Source organism: Bombus pyrosoma, linkage group LG13 (assembly GCF_014825855.1).
Source record: "Bombus pyrosoma isolate SC7728 linkage group LG13, ASM1482585v1, whole genome shotgun sequence".
Taxonomy (NCBI): Eukaryota; Metazoa; Arthropoda; class Insecta; order Hymenoptera; family Apidae; genus Bombus; species Bombus pyrosoma.
In genome coordinates this window covers 1879419-1896998 of record NC_057782.1, presented here as the reverse complement: position 1 = coordinate 1896998, position 17580 = coordinate 1879419, and the positions used below count along the sequence as shown (strand labels likewise).

Here is a 17580-nt window from a genome sequence, read left to right as displayed (position 1 = left end):
GGTAGTTGTTGGTATGTTGGCCGTGTATAATGTGTATAGTATTGGTCCTAGGACGCTTCCTTGCGGAACCCCAGCCTTGATGTCTTTAACTTCAGAGTATGTGTCCTTGATTTTTATTACGAAGGTTCTGCTGTTTAAGTAGGATTTTATTAATTGGTATATTTGCTCCGGGAATTGTTTTCTGATTGTTTGTAGCAGGATAAAAGAATCTTGGATTTAACGCTTTGCTTTGAAATGTTACACACGGCGTTCTCATCTCAACATACAGGGTGGTTGGTAACTGGTGGTACAAGCGGAAAGGGGGTGATTCTACGCGAAAAAAGAAATCGAAAATATAGAATAAAAATTTTTCGTTTGAGGCTTTGTTTTCGAGAAAATCGACTTTGAATTTTCGATCGGTACGGATGAAAGAAAAGATTATTGTAGCCTTTCATACTTTAAAACAATCGAATACGTTAGAAAGTGTTCATAGAAATTTAATTAGAAGAGCGGAACTATGTGTTTGGCAGAATGGGCAACATTTTCAGCAATTTTTGCAATAATAAACTTTATGATTACTTCATATTATTTCATTATGTATTCCTAATCTTCCGTTACGGCAAAAACAAACTTAAACTGCGATAATATCCATTGAGACAACTAACTACAGTGAGATCCGTTATAACGAGACGTGATAAAGTGCACGCACTTAGTGAAGATAAAAAGAACAGTATTATTTGTTTGTGTGATAAAGGTTTGTCGTTGCGGAATATTACAGAGAAATGTGGTGTCAGTCGTACGATAGTTGCAAGAATAAGAAAAAAGTATGTTAGTGCATCAATTTCTTCACAAAACGGTAGACCGCGACTTATTTCGGATAGAGCAGCACGTGAAATCGCACGCTGTATTCGGTCGGACAGTAACAAAACACCAAAAAGTGCTGCTCAGGAAATCGAAATAAATGCTAGCGAATGGATCATTCGTCGCTCTTTAAAGAGAAATGGCTTTCGAGTGAAGGAAAAAGAAAGTAAACCAGCTCTTTCAAACAAAAATATTAAATTACGAAAACAATTTGTTGACACCTACAAAAAATGGACGACCGAAGATTGGAAAAGAGTTATATGGAGCGACGAAACAAAAATTAACAGATTCGAATCCGACGAAAGGTTCTGGTATTGGACTTCATCCGAGAATAATGATCAACCAGGTGGTATAAAACAAACTACGAAGTTTGGAGGTGGCTCCATTATGCGTTGGGGTTGCTTTACTCACAGAGGTGTTGGTCCCTTAGTTCGAATCGAAGATATAATGCGAAAAGAGCATTATTTGACCACTCAACAAAGTAATTTACCTTCTGTAGTTAATTCTATTGAATATAATGAACATGAAGTAGTATTTCAACAAGACGGGGATCCTAAGCATATCGCAGAAATAGTTAAAACCTGGCAAGAAAATCAAAATTTTTCTGCGATGAAATGGCCAGCACAAAGTCCGGATACGAATCCGATCGAAAATTTGTGGTCCATTTTGAAAAGAAGGCTGGCAAAATATAATAATCCACCTTGAGATGTTCATGAATTATAGGAAAGAACACAACAGGAATGGTACAATATCGAACCACGAATAATTAAAAATTTAATTGACAGTACGCCTCGTAGATTAAAAGCATTAAAAAAAAGTAAAGGAAAGTGGACGAAATACTAGGTTGAAACCTTAATTCGACGAGTATAGTTAAAGTGCAAAACTGTAAACATGGTTGGAGATGTCCATTTTCGTAAAATGTTCTGTACATTGTTAATGTTAATGAAAATGAACTATTACATTTCGTTAATCATGCAGCTTGCAGTTATTGTTACCTAATCTTTACCGATCATTTGAAAAATTAGTCGTATTATCGCTTTTTACATAAAATCAGCGGAGTCTGATTACACTTTTGCTCGTCACTGTATGTATTTGCTATTCTACGGTGTATAGGAAATACATAGTAGCTCCAAAAATGTTGCCTTTATTTATACATTAGTCTTTTTCAAATGAGAAAGTCCACTACCTATCATATCTATTCCACGTGGCTTTAAAAGAAACGTAATTGACGTTTATATGCCCCCAAAAAGATTAATAATACGAAATCGTGGCCCCCTCGACGCTATTTAACTCTCGGCATCGTTCTATTTGTGATCGGTTATTTCACGTGCTAAGAAATAATTTCCTGTTTCCTCGTTAATATCATGCTGCTTGCCTTTTATTTGACTGCGATATACGAACATATCGTAAATGTTGTCAATACTACAATGCTAATAGAACATTAACGTCACTTTCCAGGAGAACGGTTGAGTTTCATGAAGCCCATGGTTTCTTTTGGAAAGTTGATCCTCGCTACGAGTAGAATAGGGTAGAATAAAAAAACTTCACCTTTTGATCTTGATTTTGAAATTCAAGGTCAATCTTGCGACATGTTTTTTCTATCAATTTTCAGAAAACTGAGTATATGGAATCACGCTATCCTAGTCGCAACATATAATTTCTTAACGGCCGATACACTTGAAAGCAGAACGTTTGCGCAGAGGCAATCGTTCGTGCTTCTACAGTCTCAATCCATCGGTCGAACCAAAAGTATCCAAGCTCCGCATATCGCGTGTCTTGCGGATTAATCCAATCGTTTCATTGCTAGTTTTTCTGAATCAATCGGCCAAAGTTGACTCGCGGGATGATACGTGAGTGGGTGAAACTTTTACCCTCACTGACACGATGCAACTCACTTTTAGTGCTTTCTTATATGTAGTACCTCGTAATTTAACTTCCTGCTAAGTTCGTAAAATAAAACTCCGTGTATCATCACCTGTTCTGACCTATACGACATTTTCATGTCCATCGTTTCAACAAAATCTACACATAGTGCGGTATGTTGATATTTCTTCCAAGGACTCTATAAATGCAGAACAAACTCAAGATATCATCCGTGGCTGAAAACCTATTTGAGATTACATACGCGTAAGAGAAACAAGTATTCTGCATACTTATTCTAGCCTGCACCCAATGTTCTTGTAATATTTCTACGTTGTAGCACACGCTGGCACTGGATACGATCTCAATAGTCGAATAATGTGTGATTTCCAACTTTATTAAAGATACTTATTCAATCACGATTATTATACTTATTCAATCACGATTATTATACTTATTAAATCAATGCTATATATTATACACTATATCTAATATATTATTTATATTAAATTACATTAAATCAATTATGAATTCCGAAGAAATTTCAAATTAAAACAATATGAAATTCAAACTAATTCCTTTAATTGAGATTGATGACAATCTGCGCAAAGTCGAATTTAGATGTGTTCATCAAAAGAATGTCACCAAGCTGTGTCTAAATAAACCACGAAAGCCTGCTACAAACAATCAGAAAACAATTCCCGGAGCAAATATACCAATTAATAAAATCCTACTTAAGCGGCAGAACCTTCGTAATAAAAATCAAGGACACATACTCTGAAGTTAAAGACATCAAGGCAGGGGTTCCGCAAGGAAGCGTCCTAGGACCAATACTATACACATTATACACGGCCAACATACCAACAACTACCAATAGCAAAACACTGACATTCGCGGACGATACAGCTGTACTAGTCAGGCACACTAACACAGAAACAGCAGTCACATTACTACAAGAGCACATCACAAAAATAGAAAAGTGGTTGCAAGCTAAACAAATAAAAGCAAACCCCAACAAATGCAACCATATTACATTCATATTGCGAAAACAGACGCCACCAAACATCCTACTGAACGGCACGCACATGACGCAAACAAGACAAGTCAAATACCTAGGACTCCACATAGATACACAACTCACATGGAAACAGCATATTAAAACAATAATAGACAAAATACAGACAACAAGGAGACAAATGCATTGGCTAACAAGTCGAAAATCCAAACTAAGCATAGAAAATAAACTAAAAATATATAAAACAATTATAAAACCAATCTGGACTTACGGAATACCACTATGGGGGACAGCAGCAATGAGCCATATAAACAAAATAGAGACATTACAAGCAAAAATTCTTAGAACAATAGTAAACGCCCCATGGTACGTTAGAAGCGAGGATATTCGGAAGGACCTGTGAATACCAACGGTCAAGGAGGAGATCACCAGATGCGCCGAAAGGTACAGAGAAAGAATAACAACACACCCAAACCGGCTGGCTACGGAAACGATCAACACAAGCATAGAAAGAAGACTAAAAAGGAAACACCCAGCTGATCTCACAAAGGATATAACCTAAAAAACACGAAGATGGTACCCCGCTGGGGGTAACATGCTATTCAATCACATGTTACAACATTTTACCTAATGTCCCACTGGACAAATTGTAAAATTAAAAACAAACAATAAAAAAAAACCAAGCTGTGTCTAGTGAACATTTTTTACAATATATGTACATATTAATAATTAACATTGTGAGTCTACGTTTACGTTAGTGCTTTGAAATTCGCAATGATTTATAGATGTGGTCATTTGGAACGATAAGAAGAAAGAAACAACGAAAAGAAGACAGTTTTATTCTTCTACAGACTTCTGAGGCTTCCTGAACCACACAGTTATTTGCATACCATTGTATTCATAATAACTTAAAAAATGAAATAAAATTCTTTACACAATTAAACAATATCACGTTTGTAATAAAAGAGACGAGGAACTCCCAAAATCGAATATATGTATAATTGAATTTATTTAATTTAATTCCATTCTAGTCCATCCATTCCTATCCGAGCCCATTCCATACCATTTTTATTATTGCTGCGAATTGATCAAAATATCTAATTAATTATATGAAAATTTTTATGTTCGCATTAGGTCGAAAATGATTTACGTGGGTAAAAACAGACCTATTTACGATGCTGTAACGGAAGCAAAAAGGGTGCCCCCTCAAACTGGAATTCTTGTACAACCAGCGCGTCCACCAAATCCCTTCAGGTAGTATTACTACTTTATAATATATAGTTCTAGCCAGAATACAAGTTTAAAAACATAGGATGGCTATGAAAACATACAATTTTACTAGAATTATTGCATACAAGTCTTTATGCGTAAAATAATAAAATTTTTAAGTTAAACGATTAAGTTACGATTAAATAAACCGATTAAACTGATAAAACTCTGAACAAAAAGAAAAATTTAATGCTTACAACGGATAATATACATACCCAAATCAAGTTTGAGCATTATGTAAATGTATGTATTTAAAGAATTTTATGTTTAATTAAACTAAATCTTTTAGTTTGTCTTACAACTATTATAAAATAATTAGGCGTTATTTTATTTCAAGAAGAGAATAATAGACATACTCGCGAATAGAGTCTCTGCTCTACTCATACACACTCATACACATCACATCGATACTCCTTTGCGATGTCCGCTAAAGCTACGTAAACGGTCTTTATTTATTTATTTCGGTGGAAATAGACATCGACTTTTCTTTCATTGATTTTCAAGAAATTTTCTGCTGTAAGAATGTCTATCATCGAAATCGGATGTCCAACTTACCTCTATCTCGTCATTTCCTTTCTTTGCCGTAGCTGAATAGTTTTAAAACTCTTTTACCGTATGTTCGATGTATTTTTCCTGAATCTGAAACGAATTGTGGTAATTTAGACGTAACATACAATGCTATACTCGGTTACGTTGTTACCACTACACACGTGCGTACATCAGAGAACCAATCAACTATAAGGATTTTTTTTTATTTAATACTTTGCATTCGCAATTTGTCCAATTTGGACATTTGGTAGAATTTTTTAGCTGTTTGATTATCATGTGGGTGGCTACCCCCAGCGGGGTACCATCTTCGCGTTTATTAGGTTATATCCCTTGTGAGGTCAGCTGGGTGTTTCCTTTTCAGTCTTCTTTCTATGCTTGTTGTGTTGATAGTTTCCGCAGCCAGCCAGTTCGGGTGTGTTGCTATTCTTTTTCTGTACTTTTCAGCGCATCTACTAATCTCCTCCTTGACCGTTGCTATTCCTAGGTCCTTCCGAACGTCCTTGTTTCTAATTACCATGGGGCGTTTACTATTGTTCTAAGAATTTTAGCTTGTATTGTCTCTATTTTGTTTATATGGCTCATTGCTGCTGTCCCCCACAGTAGTATTCCGTACGTCCAGATTGGTTTTATGATCGTTTTGTATATTTTTCATTTATTTTCTATGCTTAGTTTGGATTTTCGACTTGTTAGCCAATGCATTTGTCTCCTTGTTGTCTGTATTTTGTCTATTATTAATTTAATATGCTGTTTCCATGTGAGTTGCGTATCTATGTGGAGTCCTAGGTATTTGACTTGCCTTGTTTGTGTCATGTGCGTGCCGTTCAGTAGAATGTTTAGTGGCGTCTGTTTTCGCAATGTGAATGTAACATGGTTGCATTTGTTGGGGTTTGCTTTTATTTGTTTAACTTGCAGCCGCTTTTCTATTTTTGTGATATGTTGTTATAGTAATGTAACTATAAGTTGCTAAAGTATTTTCTATCTGCTTTCCTGATTCAGTCGATGGACCATCACGTTTTGGCTAGTTTATATCTAACTAAACTACAAAGTTCCTCTTCCATGGTTACCTTCCTTTCGTCGCGTTGATACAACTCCATTATTACTCGTTCACATACTTCTATTTTTTCAATTAGGTTAATCTCAACGTCTTTCTTATTATTTCCCTGCGTTTCGTTTTCTATAAACCATTCTCGATTCTCATGAATTATATATATTACTATCTACGCCATTCTTATGTTCGTTAGAATTTTATAGATCCTAAAAGTATCGGGAACATCGCGAAGCAAATGTCTCCACACTTTCTTCTACGCCGACGCTCCTTTCCCTCTAATTTTTCGATATAAAAAGGCTATTAAATGAATTCACTTGAAGAAGAGCCTGACGCACACTACGTCATGACTACACTAATGTTTTTTTGATACTACTCTTTGATGCCCGCTTTCATGTTTGCGTAAATGCTTAGAAATCCCAGTCACTACTGATCAATTGCAACAGAATATAGTATACAAAATACAATACATTATTCTTCGCCATATAGCGTTTGTTCAATTGCAATGTCTAATCCAGAGAACCCACAACGTACATCTTTGCTACTTGAGACGTATCGATTTGTTAATAATATTACAAAGCTTACAACTAAGGCTTTCTTTCTGCGACTCCCAGCGTTAACCATACAAATGTTGGTCCCGCGTATAGTGTCCCTGAGCTCCCAGCGTCAGCCGCACAGTAGCGCGTTTCGCGAAAAGCTGGGAACAAATTATTTTGTTCTTTTTCTATGTACCGCAACCTGCTCATTTGAAATGTCTATACTGTTATTTTTTTTTAAAGTAAAAAATGAAGGCGATATTGTACGGTATTGTAATACAATTTTTTTTTATTTATTGTTTGTTTACATTTTACAATTTGTCCATTAGGACAGTTGTAATACAATGTAATACAATATTCATATTATGAATTTTTATTTGTATAGTCAGCGCATTGAACATCACGTATGGTATATATGTCGGGTTATCGTTAGAATTTAGGGCGCGTAACAATTCTTCATTTGAATTAGCCATCGTTTTGTACAACAGAGATTATATTTACAGGTATAAATGTGACTTTTTTACAAAGTTTGACAAACAACCGTGGTGTTTAGACACGCGAGATGCTATTGGCAATGTTCTTGGGTTCGATAACGAATCCACGGTCAACGGGATAGCTCTTTACTAAACGTAGAATACTTTGAAGCACGAAATACGTTTGCTGAGACGCTCGATATGTAACTTTCCAAGGCGATCGCACGAATAACAGACTGATGAAAATTTTCCTCTCTTTACGATTGCGTTCGTTTGTTATAAACTGGTTGGAAGCATCGAGAAAGTTCCAATCGCCGTTACTAGGCAGTTTCTGCCTGAAGTTTGATTATCAATACAACGTGTGTCCCATTATATCGACACCTCCGAGGTAAAATCGCACGTGGCTAGTCCCGTTCTCGAGGCCGTATGCCGCCACAACCACATTTCTAGGGAGAACCACACAACCACTCCACACCTCCGTCAGGCAAAACGTCCATCCCGTGACCGTGGCTACGTTCGGCGACCAGTCGTGTCACTCCGAGCCCAATCCCACTATCACGAATCTCGAACAAATACAATCGGATTGAACGACAACAATTGCTTAATTACGGCTATGATAGAATCTAGACTAAAGTATTAGAGGATTTTCCCAAAATCCCAGAGGATAGGCTCCGGTGTCCTTTCATCTCCGATATATATTTTGTTAACATTTAGTACACCAATACCCAATTTCGAGACCAGCGAAATGATGTTAAAGGACGACTTATAGAAATCACATAAAAAGTATGTCACCTTCTTTTCGGAACTGTCTCCATGCCTATAACTTTCTAAAATTCTGTATCCATATCTGCCTGAAGAAGCCTGTCTGTAAAATCCGGTCGTTATTAACAATTGTTCAACTTCTTCTGGGATTTCCTTTCTTTTATCATTCTTTGAAATTCCGTATTTAGCCACTAGAATAGAAGTAGAAAAGCGGAAGAAAAGATCCGTATTTGAATGTAACAAAGATTTCTTCTTTACATATTATCTTGCATTTTTATCGCGGCATTCTAAGGCCTCGTTTGAATACTCGCCTACCGGAGCTAAAACTTTTCCACTATTTATGGTCCATTAAAATTTTATGCGCAGTTACCGGCATATAGTTATTAAGTATAATGTTTCATGTATAGTACGATAGTGTTTCGGCGATAGTCAGAAAATGCCATTTCATTGATTAAATAGATATTAATAGCTATTAATGTTATATAAAGAATATAAAGAATAATAAGTTCTTTATTAACTCGGGTTATATTTGCCGTTAAATGGGGATCGTTAAATATGCGCCTACCGTCGATTTGTATTCCTATAGGATTGTCTTACGTGGTCAACTTTCAATCCTAAACCCGACCCAACTATAATAGCTTTGTTCAGTTACCTTGTAAACATGTTTCAAATGAAGCTTTCAACTTTTCTGTCGTGGAAAATGTTCATTTTAATTTGTCATATTGTTCAATTTCACTTTATAATGTTATTAAACGTGCGATCAACGTTAAAACGTTTAATTGAAAAATTAATCGACTGCAAAAACTAATGTCAGTTAACATCTTTTTTCAGACAACCAGAAAGAGAACACGTTGTTCCTTTAGTTGGCAACGATATAAATTCAGATTATCATGCCAGCACCACTATTAAACCTCAAGCGGATTATTCTTCTGCTGTATCTAATTCTAACAATTACTACTACAATCCAAACCGAGCAAGTTCTTCGTCCGACCTTGGCAATTTAAACAACTATTCTCGAAATACCTATCAGAATTTTCCTGTTGCTCGAAATGACCATCTGAAACCAAGCTTTCAATTACCAACAACTACATCACGAAGCAATCCAACGGCATTTCCTCAATTCGATGGAACGTACAACACTGCTAACGGATTCCAATATTATTTGAAAAGGCAGTATCACGAAGAGGAACAAGACTCAAGTGGAGCAAATGTCGGTTCTTTTGGTTACATCGACCCATTTGGTATTAGAAGGGTAATATATTTCAAAACAGATCCGCAAACTGGCAGATTTCTCCATCAGAAAAATAACAAATACGTGGGATTCGAATCAACTCCGTATGATCTATCGTTACCTAATACGTACAGACGTAACTCAAGATCCACAACGTAACATATTTCTCCAAAGTTCATTTTAAAATAATACGGGTATCTTGGACCACATCTTATTGGGATTTTCTTTCTCTTTATGACCTGTTACTAATGTAAAACTGGAAGAAATTGTGCTAACTTTTGGTGAAATTTTAATGGACGTTAAATAATAATAGGCCACGATGATACTTATTTTACGTATTTCTCACATTTTGCGTGGATAACAAAATTAGCGTGAAAAATAGGCTTTCTTAGCAGCTAAAAACTTAGTCCGCAATATTACAAAGGAATTGTAAGCTGTAAACCTTGTGCCATGTTAGGTTATTGTAGAACTTATTATCCTCCAATGATACTTTAAACCATGAAAATATAAGGAAACCTATTGCGTCAAATAGTTGAGTTAAAAACTCCATTACTGTAAATTAGATAACAAGATACATCGTAGGTGTGGTAATAAAAAATTAATAAATTTCAAAACGATGCAGTGAAACTCATTTAGTTGCTGATTTATATACAGGATGCGTCACGCAACTGAGACGAATTACATCTTGAATTTGATAAGAGACGGAAAAAGATTGTTTAAGCAAAAGTTGAAAGCTATGGTAATATCTTCCTCGAAAAATTTCTAAAATGGATTTACATACTCTTCTTACTCATATTTAAGTACTATTTATTACAATATTTAACAACAAAGTCACGTACTTGCTTTATTTTACCTTATTGAAGATGATGTTCGAGTGTCCTGCCTTTATGCACATAGTAAGCGCTTCTCATAGATCGTCTCTTTATTCGTTCGTAACGAAGTTACAGTGGTCGCTGTTTATGTTTGAAAAATGTAGTTTAATTTGTTCTTCCAAGTCTTCCAATAAACGAATGGACGCGAATATACTTTACGTTTGAGATAACCCCATACAAGGAAGTCAAGGGAATTTAGGTCATGGTGTTGCATCTCCCAAAACACGACATCTGCCAATTGATGTACGCTGTATATAAGTGACTTGCAAAAATTATACTTAACGCAATTAAAATATTCTAACATCGAAGTGATGAGAAAGAAATATTTATTAGAAAGATTCATAGTATGGATTTAATATAGAATATTTCATGCTAATGAAAAATAAAGGTATTCTCCTCGTTTTCTTTCGTTGAAGGAATCTAAATCCTACAACAAAGAATAGCGTAAAAAAAGCCAGCTGGCTTTATCTTTATACTAAATGTATTCTGAAAAATTAGTTAAACATTTATAATAACGCTACGTCGCTAACAATAAAATCTTCCGAATTTCTGTACTAATTACTCCTTTGTAGTTGACTGTTTGTACTTGAGTTTTCACAATACGCTTTAACATCCGAAGCTATGCTTGAGACAGAAACTTGAAAGTTTACAGTTTGATTTCTCGTAATTATTCTGTAAGTACTGCAAGTCTGAATCAATGTATGACAGTATATGACAGTGATGGAAGTGTGTAGGTGAAAGTAAAACATGTTTCGTTAACTTTTCAGTATGTTTGTTAAAATGAAAAATATCCGTCAATTGACCGTTGACACGTAGACATTTATGATGCTGAAAATATTAAAAAAAGAATGGTGTTTTATATACAGAGTGATTAGTAACTGGTGGTACAAGCGGAAAGGGGGTGATTCTACGCGAAAAAAGAAGTCGAAAATATAGAATAAAAATTTTTCGTTTGAGGCTTTGTTTTCGAGAAAATCGACCTTGAATTTTCGCTCGGTACTTGCTGACTTAACTCCGCTTGACTTTTATTTATGGAGCCATGTTAAATCAATTGTCAAGTTGCGAGCAATTGAAAGAAAAGATTATCGTAGCTTTTCATACTTTAAAACAATCGAATACGTTAGAAAATGTTCATAGAAATTTAATTAGAAGAGCAGAACTACGTGTTCGGCAGAATGGGCAACATTTTCAGCAATTTTTGTAATAATAAACTTTATGATTACTTCATATTATTCCATTATGTATTCCTAATCTTCCGTTACGGCAAAAACAAACTTAAACTGCGATAATATCCATCGAGACAACTAACTACAATGAGATCCGTTATAACGAGACGGAATAAAGTGCACGCGTACCGAGCAAAAATTCAAAGTCGATTTTCTCGAAAACAAAGCCTCAAACGAAAAATTTTTATTCTATATTTTCGAATTCTTTTTTCGCGTAGAATCACCCCCTTTCCGCTTGTACCACCAGTTACCAACCACTCTGTATATAGCAACATAAATGTGCGTTCAATGATTTTAATCAACATTAATTCATTACCTTATCTATTACGAAACTAAATAAAAACACGTTAAATATTTCAACTCGTTTCAAAGATTCTGATTACTTTCTAGCAACGAATATTTGTTATGTTATATATTATGATTTATTTATTGGGATGGATAGGATATTTGTCAATGAGCGATTATTAAAACTATAGTAGATTTAAAGCAACCACAAAGACGTGTTTCAACGTGATCTGGCGCTCATTTTCCATAATAATGTTGAAATGTGTTTCCTGCTATTACTGAAACTAATTATTTTGTCCGTATAATACTATTCGATACAAATTTTTATTTAATTTATATATTAAATTATTTATAAATTAAGTAACCAAACTTCTATAATTATATATAGCGATAATAGGAATAAAACTTATCACAATATATATGATTGTCATAGTTGAATCCTTTCTCCGATATTCAATCGCAAGTATGTACAGCTATCTTCAAAATTCAGCAAACACAATTGTACGCAAAACTTCGATTTATACGAATTTAGTGTTCATCGTCATCCAATGTACATTTCATTCAACTTTTTATTATTTTCCATTACACGAACAATATGACGAATAGAGTTACCTACTATAGTTATCATAACAAAAAGTATTAATTTAAGAGCTAGTTAAATTTAAATATTCCAAATTGCTATTAGTAAATGTTACTATGCTGTATGTGCTGAGGCTCGAGCGGCGTGGGAAGCCGGCAAGAGTATTTTATGAAATACAGTTACAAATGTACGGTTGTAATGCACGAACGAAGCTAATGCAAAATAGGAACACAAGAGGTTTGTAAATGAACCGGATGCGAACCAACTATACCAGATCAAAAATGAAGACTAAAATGTTACTTAAAGATCTTGACCATTATACACGGCCAACATACCAACAACTACCAATAGCAAAATACTGACATTTGCGGACGATACAGCTGTACTAGTCAGGCACACTAACCCAGAAACAGCAGTCACATTACTACAAGAACACATCACAAAAATAGAAAAGTGGCCGCAAGTTAAACAAATAAAAGCAAACCCCAACAAATGCAACCATGTTACATTCACATTGCGAAAACAGATGCCACCAAACATCCCACTGGACGGCACGCACATGACGCAAACAAGACAAGTCAAATACCTAGGACTCCACATAGATACACAACTCACATGGAAACAGCATATTAAATCAACAATAGACAAAATACAGACAACAAGGAGAAATATGCATTGGCTAACAAGTCGAAAATCCAAACTAAGCACAGAAAATAAACTAAAAATATATAAAACAATTATAAAACCAATCTGGACTTACGGAATACCACTATGGGGGACAGCAGCAAAGAGCCATATAAACAAAATAGAGACATTACAAGCAAAAATTCTTAGAACAATAGTAAACGCCCCATGGTACGTTAGAAACGAGGATATTCGGAAGGACCTGTGAATACCAACGGTCAAGGAGGAGATCACCAGATGCGCGGAAAGGTACAGAGAAAGAATAACAACACACCCAAACCGGCTGGCTACGGAAACGATCAACACAAGCATAGAAAGAAGACTAAAAAGGAAACACCCAGCTGCTCTCACAAAGGATATAACCTAAAAAACAGGAACATGGTACCCCGCTAGGGGTAACCATCCACATGCTATTCAATCACATGTTACAACATTTTACCTAATGTCCCACTGGACAAATTGTAAAATTAAAAACAAACAATAAAAAAAAAGATCTTGACGGTTATTTCGAATCTGAAGTAGTGTTTGAAGAATTAAAAAGAATACAACCTGGTAGTGTTCAATCCTCCTCTGTTCAGCGTTTTTCAACAAAATGGTCAGCACGAGAAAGTAGACTTCTCCCAATATAATATATCGTGCAGTTAGTGTCAAACGGAAATATTTCTAATCTTCAACATATTAAATTTTGTATGTATTCTATCGTCTCATGGAGATCCCTGAAAAATAAAAATAGCGTACAATGTAAAAATTGTCGAAAAGTCGGTCATTCAATGTCACGCTGCAATCACTGATACAGACACGTGTAATGTGTGAAATGTAGTGTCGTAATGTAATTAAATGTAATTAAGTGAAATCAAAAATAACATCCCAACCAGCATCCTACAGAGGATACGAAAAGTAAAAGTATCGAACTAAAGAAATAAACCAAGAGAGACGAGAAGAAATCCTCCTCATCTTGATATCTACTGATAAGAAACACAGTCCAAATTTTATCTTTTCCAAACTGTGTCTTCTATAATGTTCGACTTTTATCTTGATTTCTGGCTTATTCCCTCAGTCTGCGATACATTACTTTCTATCGTACCAAACCACTTTCTCAATAACTTTACATATTCCTTCTTACATATTCCACCATGTTCAGTCCACCTGTGTTAATATTATATTTCTGTATCTTAAAAAACCTAAGTACTTAACGAACTTCTTTAATTGCATCTACATATTTCCCACAGCTGACTAGCTGCCTATTCGAAATAGACCGAACAGATTGAATTGTGAATCAAAATCTAAATTAAAATTGCTTGATAAACGTCAGAAGCATGTGTAGAGTCATTATGTTTCAATTTGTTAAGAGAAATATTTGCACACCTAACAACGACGCGTCGATCTCATTCACTAACGCTAACTGTATGGCCCTAAGACGCATTTATCAACTAGGGAGGAACAAACATGAACAAAGAAAAGAACATGACCTTCCGACACCTGCGTAGAGTCATGGGCGCCATCTACCAATCATCGATCGCGGTCGTCGATGATGCAAACATTCAAAACGATCGATAAGGGAGTGCATGGAATACATTATTCACTTCCGTCAAATACACAATACATTTCGCGCAAGTGAGTGCACATGTAAATACTATACTATGTAATGTTTAATTTTCAGTGATTTGTGTATTGTATGCGTTATGTGCATTATAACGTACGTTATGTTTATTACTTTATTTCTTTGTTATTTGTTATTTCCTGAATCGACATTAATCTTTTCCATTTGGAAACTGCATAAAGTGGGTCTTAATATTTTTTTACGGATTTTTGAATGGACAGGTTTAATGTTTCTTCTTATACGAGGTAAACCGTGCTACATGTCTTGTTGGATTGGTTGTAGGTAAGAATTACTGCACCTTCCAGCGCTTGGATTGACGTATATTCGTTTGTGTAAGAAACTTTGCCCAACCTCGGGGGTACTTTGATTGATTTTGAACAAAGTCTCAAATACAGTTTTCGATTCTCATTACTTCAACATTTATCGTTTTCATGCGAACAGAGGAAAACAAATACGATAAGTTTTACAAAATAAAAATTAAACTAACAGTTTTTCGATATAAGTAGATTAATAATTTTTTATAGAGAATCTCAGGCTGCATCGATTAATGTATTAAAAAGTATATGAATCCATTCGGAAGAAACAAAGTTCACCTCCGCATAACGTTTACGTGTCCACCTACAGAAAAGCTAATAGCATCGAAATATTTCTTCTTAAAATCACTCAACTTTCGTCTCAAACATTTTTCGATATAACTAATAGTATGGAAAAATATTTCAGCTTAAATTCTTAGGTGGTTCATCCTGTATATATGTATGTATTTAATAAAAATTCTATAAAAGTAGAAAACAACATATCTTAATGTAGACGATATTCAAAATGATGTTTATCGGTTGCAATATAATTGCATAGACGACAAATTAGTCACTGTTAAATAAGGTTATTTCCTTTTAATGTTTCTTCAATTTTTCTGGAAGAAAATATTTTTACAAAATCTTACTATACATAATCATCTCATATCTCTCTTTCAGCCGTGTTATACCTACCAGACAAAACAGTTTCCCAGCGATCCACTAACAACAGAATAATCTGAGCTGATCACGTTTCGTGGATCATCCTGTATATTCCATTTGTTAAATGTCACAAATATAACCGTTCGCATATTTTTGTGTACCTGTGTAAGTAAGTATTTGTATTTGTACATTCCGTTACGAAATAATTACGTAATTCGTAATGTGAAATTCTTAAACAAATAAATTCATTTTCAATAAATATCTACTTTTACACGCAATTTGCAATGGTACAATAGCAGGAAACGTTCAATTTCTACAAAACTACCATTTCCCTAATGAGAGAAAGGAAGATATACGATAATACAAAGATTCAAAGTAGCATTATAAATAAATAATATCGTGAAACATGTATACATAGCTTGAAATATATCAATAGTTCTGAAAGTAATAAATTTAATAAAAATGTACTCTGACTGACATAGTGCATCATTCTTCGCTATTTAACATAATAATCAAAAGACTAGTTTATAGCGTTAATTGGATGTTGATATGTCTATTTTCTTAAAATTCGTTAGATGACCATACATTGCTGGATGTAATTTGTCTATTTCGATGAAATTTATAACAAAGATCCAAAGAAACAGTTGCTTTAAACATTTTTTGGAAAAAGATCATTCAGTAACAGGTAATTTTTGTTCAAATGGAAGCCAATATTAGCCAAAATCTTTTATACCACAACTTCACAATTTATCGTATAATAGTTATGATGTCTGATCTATAGCCTTTGTTCTAATAAGCAAAAAAATAATTTCAACATAGACAATCAGAAATGTCCTTGAAATCTTGCAAAATGTAGATGATAAAAAGAAGTTTACAGAGTCCATCCAGATTCCAACCTAGATCAGAACAAAGTATGATTTAATAAAAAGTATAAGAAATGAAATCTATGTTAAATTAATTCTATGGCTAGAAATAGTATTCCCCATCTGAAATAAATGTCAAACGAACATTTATTATTTTCTATGTAGATATTTTTATTACCTTCTTTCAAACATCATCGATCAACGAAGTTTCTAATTGGTTTGCTACTAAACTATTTTACTCTACAATTATTACTATTTTAATATTTGAGATTGTTAATAACGACAAAGGAAAGCACATTTACATATTTACATATTATTAAATTTATTTTATTAAAATAGTCTTAATTTAAGGACTTAATCGTTTGTTTGTTTTTATACTACATGTAGAACGCATCTCAACAATGTTTATTTTTTATTTACTTCATTTTCGAAATTTTCTATCATAATTATCTCGCCGTTCGATTTGCTGATTTAAGGGCTGCTGTTGTCCCTTTTGAGCTGCTTCGCGCGCATCTGCTTCCTGCAATATAATAATAATGCTATTACTCTCAACTCGTTATATCAACTAATTGCAAGACATGTAACTTTACTCTAAATTAGTAATTGAAAAAAATATATTTGCGTTATGTTCCCTTATTCGCGATGTTTCAATATTATTACGTATGATTACATCCTCTTACACGCACTCGTTATATAGGATATTATGTAATTGGTAGTATTACTGGGAAGAAAGTTCTGCGATTTAGTTCCATGATTTCGTAATTCTTCGTGAAAAAGTAAATCGAGGACACGGAGATATTCTTCTCGAAATAATACTTATTTCATTTAACACTCAACGTGATAAACTAATTAAGAGAGGTTATGTTTGCAAATTACGATATTGAAGATATATAGTCTGGCATGCAGTAACGATATTTAATGTTTGTTCAAATGATAT

At 34.3% G+C, this 17580-nt stretch overlaps 2 protein-coding genes across 13 annotated transcripts in view; one reads left to right on the top strand and one right to left on the bottom strand.

The window, feature by feature from the left end:
• LOC122574414 overlaps nt 1-11013 on the top strand; it is a 34715-nt gene extending 23702 nt beyond the window's left edge. For both annotated transcript variants that reach the window (XM_043742001.1, XM_043742000.1), the window contains exons 3-4: nt 4850-4969; nt 9181-11013. In XM_043742001.1, coding sequence (XP_043597936.1) covers nt 4850-4969; nt 9181-9739 — 679 coding nt within the window. In that variant the 3' untranslated portion in view covers nt 9740-11013. The remainder of the gene's footprint in view (nt 1-4849; nt 4970-9180) is intronic.
• LOC122574415 (endocuticle structural glycoprotein ABD-4-like) overlaps nt 1-17580 on the bottom strand; it is a 61634-nt gene that overhangs the window by 23425 nt on the left and 20629 nt on the right. For 4 of the 11 annotated variants that reach the window (XR_006319035.1, XR_006319037.1, XR_006319036.1 and 1 more), the window contains exons 4-5: nt 17064-17163; nt 13777-16676 (exon numbers count right to left, since the gene is read on the bottom strand). Coding sequence is in view for 2 of the 11 variants with exons in the window: in XM_043742002.1 (XP_043597937.1) it covers nt 17065-17163 (99 nt within the window). In the remaining 9 variants the exon portion in view is untranslated. Of the gene's footprint in view, nt 1-4926; nt 5624-6353; nt 7276-13471; nt 16677-16946; nt 17164-17580 lie in introns of those variants that run through there. The other 7 variants (XR_006319033.1, XR_006319032.1, XR_006319038.1 and 4 more) reach the window with 7 other exon arrangements.